The 4,807-nt window shown below is 35.2% G+C and overlaps 1 protein-coding gene across 1 annotated transcript; it reads right to left on the bottom strand.

The window, feature by feature from the left end:
• LOC109834132 (glycine-rich RNA-binding protein 4, mitochondrial-like) lies at positions 343 to 3,473 on the bottom strand. Its single transcript, XM_020402054.1, is given in 6 exon segments — positions 343 to 688; positions 691 to 820; positions 2,014 to 2,120; positions 2,213 to 2,281; positions 2,379 to 2,499; positions 3,379 to 3,473. Coding segments are annotated over 5 exon segments (534 nt in total). The 5' UTR covers positions 2,491 to 2,499; positions 3,379 to 3,473; the 3' UTR covers positions 343 to 572.

Below are 4,807 nucleotides of genomic sequence, written 5' to 3'. Positions count from 1 at the left end.
TTGTAACTCCCATTATCAGGGCTTGATAGGGATTAGCTATCCATTGTGATTTTTAGACAGCCTACAGGGTGTTGTCAGTTTTTCAACCCAAATCCACCCACACCTATCTAATTTGGGTTTCTATAAAAACCCCCATCTTTTCGAACTTTATAAATGTCCATACTAATAAAAATGTTATGAACCAAACTTAGAAATAAAATATCATTAGAATCCTTTATTTATAGTTTTACCCCTGTTAGATCCAAATCCTAGTCCTAATCTATAAAAAGATCATAATTGTTTTAATCCTAGTCCAAATCCAAAGTAGATCAAATGAAACTGAAAGTAATCTAATACCAAATAGAAAACAAGGCCATAATTGTTTTAAGCTACCAAAAGCTCAATTGTAGATCCATTCACAAATGGACAAGCACCCTTCAAGCTCATTGTTCACAGATATGCAAAATACTGAATTAAAAAACAAGGACAATACAACATATAAACCCACGCTACTACCAAATTAAAAACTTAACTCATGCTCTATATTGCAGTTCCAGTCATAAACACTTCATACTAAGTTTTGTATGGTGCAATTATTGCCTGCTTGCATACTCATTATCACCCTTGAACTGGTCGTTCATACCACCATCAGCATTACTACCATAGTCACCACCTCCTCCAGCGTTGTAGCTATCTCCTCCATAGCCCCACCCCGCCCATAGCCGCCGCACACTGTAACCACACCACCACTGTAGCCACCATTGTAGCCGCCGCCCCCACCACGATAACCACCAGTCCGCTCAGTAGCATAATTTACTTTCACCATGCGCCCGTGGAGTTCCTAAAACAAAATAATAGTCAGAAACTGCAAAGACATCAAAGATAAGGAGCATTTCAACCTAATAACAGCAGGTCATTTCCTCAAATGTAAATGTAAATGCAATTGGAAAAAACATATCATCAGTCATTATCTTGTAAATAGGTTCTAAGGCATATCATTGCAACTGATATTTTTAAAATCACAAGTAAAACACCAGGCTTAAGATTCTTGATTGGAATATGATGTTTACTATAACACAATTATCTACAATAACAGCAAGCCTGAGAAATATTTAATCCAAATAATTTAAGTTGCAAGCCATGAAAATAATCTTCTTCCATGAATAAACAAACATCTTCATGACACAAAATTGAAAAGAAGCAAAAACTGATTCTTATGTTATGAGAGCTCAGTCAATACTTTCCTGACATTAAAGCAAACAATAAAATATCAGGGTGGTGTATTATGTTATATTCCACTCTTAAAAACTGTCTTTTCATATTGTATTGTTATTAGAAAATTATTTGCAATTAACAAATTGAAAGACAGGTCTCCAAGAAGATTGAAAGACAGGTCTCAAAGTCTTTCATATATGTAGACAATATAATGACAAAATGGTAACAGAATCTGGGAAAAGAAAGATAGTCTTTATTGTGCATTACAGGAAATTTGGCTCTCCAACGTTTTTTAAAGTATTTGTTGTCATTGTTTTGAAAAGAGCATATTGAAAAGGCAACCAAAGATATTTCAAGACCAATGGGAAAGATCGTATTTGCTTCTCGTGGACTGCTTGTTATATTTCAGGAAGATGGCCAAAAATACTGCTCAAATAAAAACCATTTCTTCTCAGTTGCAAAAATTAGATAACAAAACTGATGAAACAGGAGCATGAGATATATGACTTGAGTTACGTTCATTACATAAAGGAAAGAGTTAATAATGAACAATTTCCCACTTGAAAATTCAAATGAGTACATAATGAACATTTTTTCCGTTTAAATTTCATGTTTTGGTCAGCGTGAATAAGTGATCTTGGTCTCATAAACTTTTAAAAAAGTATAAACAATGAATGTACAACAGTCCAAGATAATGAAAACTCATGAGTATGGTTTAACTAGTTCTCTTTATGGGTAAAAGAGCCGTCTATAAGGATAGAAAGAGCCAAGAGTATTGAGATTATGATTAAAGTTTTTAAATCTGCCAACAGTGAGTACCTTCCCATCAAGACCGCTGATAGCGTTAGAGGCCTCTTCAGTGGATGTAAAACTTACGAAACCAAATCCTCTTGACCTACTAGTATCCCTGTCAGTAATAACCCTCGCTGCAAAAGGATAGAGAGTAGTTTATTTCAGAACCATCAGCAGAACAGAGTGCTACGACCATACAGATACTTTAGTTTAAAAAAATGCATACCTTCGGTCACTTCACCAAAGGAAGTGAATGCTTCTCGCAACGACGCATCATCTGTACCATATGAAAGTCCTAAGAGAAATAAAACCATAAAATGAGCACTATTTTTAAACATTAAATGAACATTCAAGGCAGAAAATTTTATGTGAAATAACTTAAGTCAACAAACCTCCAACAAAAAGTCTGGAAGATGACATGCATCGTATAGCTTGGAATACTGATGGGTTGGAGGCATTAACCGCTGCTTTGAAGAGACTCCCAAGCTTGTTAGCAAAAGCCATTGTAGGGATCTGAAACCAAAATAGAAACAAACCGACTAGGGAATTCAATCAAGAGATAACAAAAAGTACAAAACATTCAATAACAATTCTCTCGTCTTGAAAAGGAAAACTATGTGTAAGAATATAACAAAATGAGGTGAAAAAGGCCCTAAGAATCCAAAGGCATCCCTTAGCGCTAAACCCTAAAATATACACACATTTTGATGGTAAACCAAACATCTTTGACATACATACTGGAACATGTTGGTACATAAATTTACCTAGTCATGGCATGAAGCTTGTGGATTACTCTCAGCTTTTTAAAAAAAAAATCTCAGACAAAATGATGGCATGTCTATAAGAAGTTAGATTTGCAATTAAAGGATACCTTTGATCTGTAACTAGCAAAACTTAAGAAGACCCAAATTAATGTATAGATCGTTTCAATCATTTACTCACTAGGCGCTGAAAGATTTTTTAAAAAGAAATTAACACACTAAAATCTTTCGCAAACATGGGAAAATGACCATCAAACTGAGAACTTTCAACTCAATCGATCTGGTTCTTACAAGACAACACCCTCATAAATGAATAATCCCCACAACGAAAGATTTGTTCTTGCCATTGCCAATACAAATACTAGGCCTTTTCTATACATTTCGCAACAAACACACAGAGATCTCAACCATTTAACGCAATACACAGATCAAAATTGCACATCTTTGATCAGAGCAAACGACGGCGTGTCACAAACAAATGAACTGAATCAGATCAAACAATTCTAGAGGTTCCAACTTGTTTCAAACTTAGCCGAAACGAAACAAAACGAAGGAAATCATAGATATCTCATACCTCAAAATGAAAAAGAAACTAAATTTACGGCCTTTATTAGAGTGCGAAGAAAAGTACCCCTCGGACTCGAGATGAGACTGAAGAAAGAAACCCTTGCAAGGGTTTTAGCGAGGGCGAGGGTTTAGGGGAATGCGGGCGTGAAATGGATATTTAACATGCTTTTGTATCGAATCCTGACCGTCCAATCAGTATTGTTTTACAAGAGAGTTTATTTGCCGTTGGATGTTGGCCGGTCCAGATGGAGGCTACAAAGCGATGTCGCCGCATGTAAGCTCCATCCAGATTTTGGGTAGCAGACTTACTGAGTTTTCCCAAATTAGATGCCTTAAACACAAAAAATTAAGGTCCTAAATAGTCGGGGTTGCCAACCCCGACTATTTAGGAAGGTGATTAGCCGGTTAATCATAAAATCGGGTCGGTTTTGATAAATAAATAAAAAACCGGTCGATTTTGAAAAATAAAACTCTAAATTGGGCTGTTTTGAAAATTTGTTCAAAAAAATAATAATTATTTTTTATTTCACTTACCCCACGAATTATCACTTTAATTCTACCTTATGTTTTAAATTGTCACTTGATCCATTTCAAAAATCCACAGAATAATAAGGGGTTGTTTGGTTGGTCCCAAAAACGTAGAAAATGCACCATGGAAAACTGACGCGGAAAATTTTCGTTGTTTAATTTCCCACACAATAAGTCGTTTGGTTTGCAAAAATTACAAAAGAAAGTGACGAAAAACTAAAGCACCATGTAGGATTTTTTTTTGGGGGGGGGGAATTTTCCTCGTTCATAACCCCAATTTCGAAGAAAAATCGCGGAAAAATCCTCTCCGTACCTTTCCGAATAGAAAAGGGGATCTAGATTTTCGGTTCCTTCAGCTCTTGTCACCACTCTCTCGTTCTTCTTCCTCCTCTTTCCCCATTCCTCCTTCACCTCCCGTTGTGCATGTTGGCCTTCTTGTTTTGATGATGATTTACAAACAATTTACTACTAATGTTGTTTGTCTAGTGTTTTGTGCATTCCTATGTATTGTAGACAAACAACGTTGTTGGAGGATGGATGGATTAAGCCTACACGATCATATCAAGAGGAGGTTGGCGGATTTGTGGAGTGAAGCTACATACAACTCAAGTTAAAGATCAAGTTCAAGCTTCATCCGCAACGTGTACCAAGTTGAGCTACAATGAAGATCAAGATCAAGCTTGGGTAATTTAGTATAGGTTTATATTATGTGTGTTTAATACGTTAAGCTCAATATCTATACACACACATTTTATTGGTTTCTTCATATATATATATATATATATATATATACATAAGTTTTGGTTTCTATGCATATATATAGATATATATATATACATGCATGGTATTGGGTTTTCATGTTTATAATATGAAATCACATATTTCATATTTACTATTGTGTTTTTGAAAACATTGCATAGAATATGCAATTTTGTGAAAATATTATATTCTTAGTTTGTAGACTT

Source organism: Asparagus officinalis, chromosome 3 (assembly GCF_001876935.1).
Source record: "Asparagus officinalis chromosome 3, Aspof.V1, whole genome shotgun sequence".
Lineage (NCBI taxonomy): Eukaryota > Viridiplantae > Streptophyta > Magnoliopsida > Asparagales > Asparagaceae > Asparagus > Asparagus officinalis.
The sequence above is the reverse complement of the archived record's forward strand: the minus strand, read 5'-3'. Positions and strand labels throughout refer to the sequence as shown.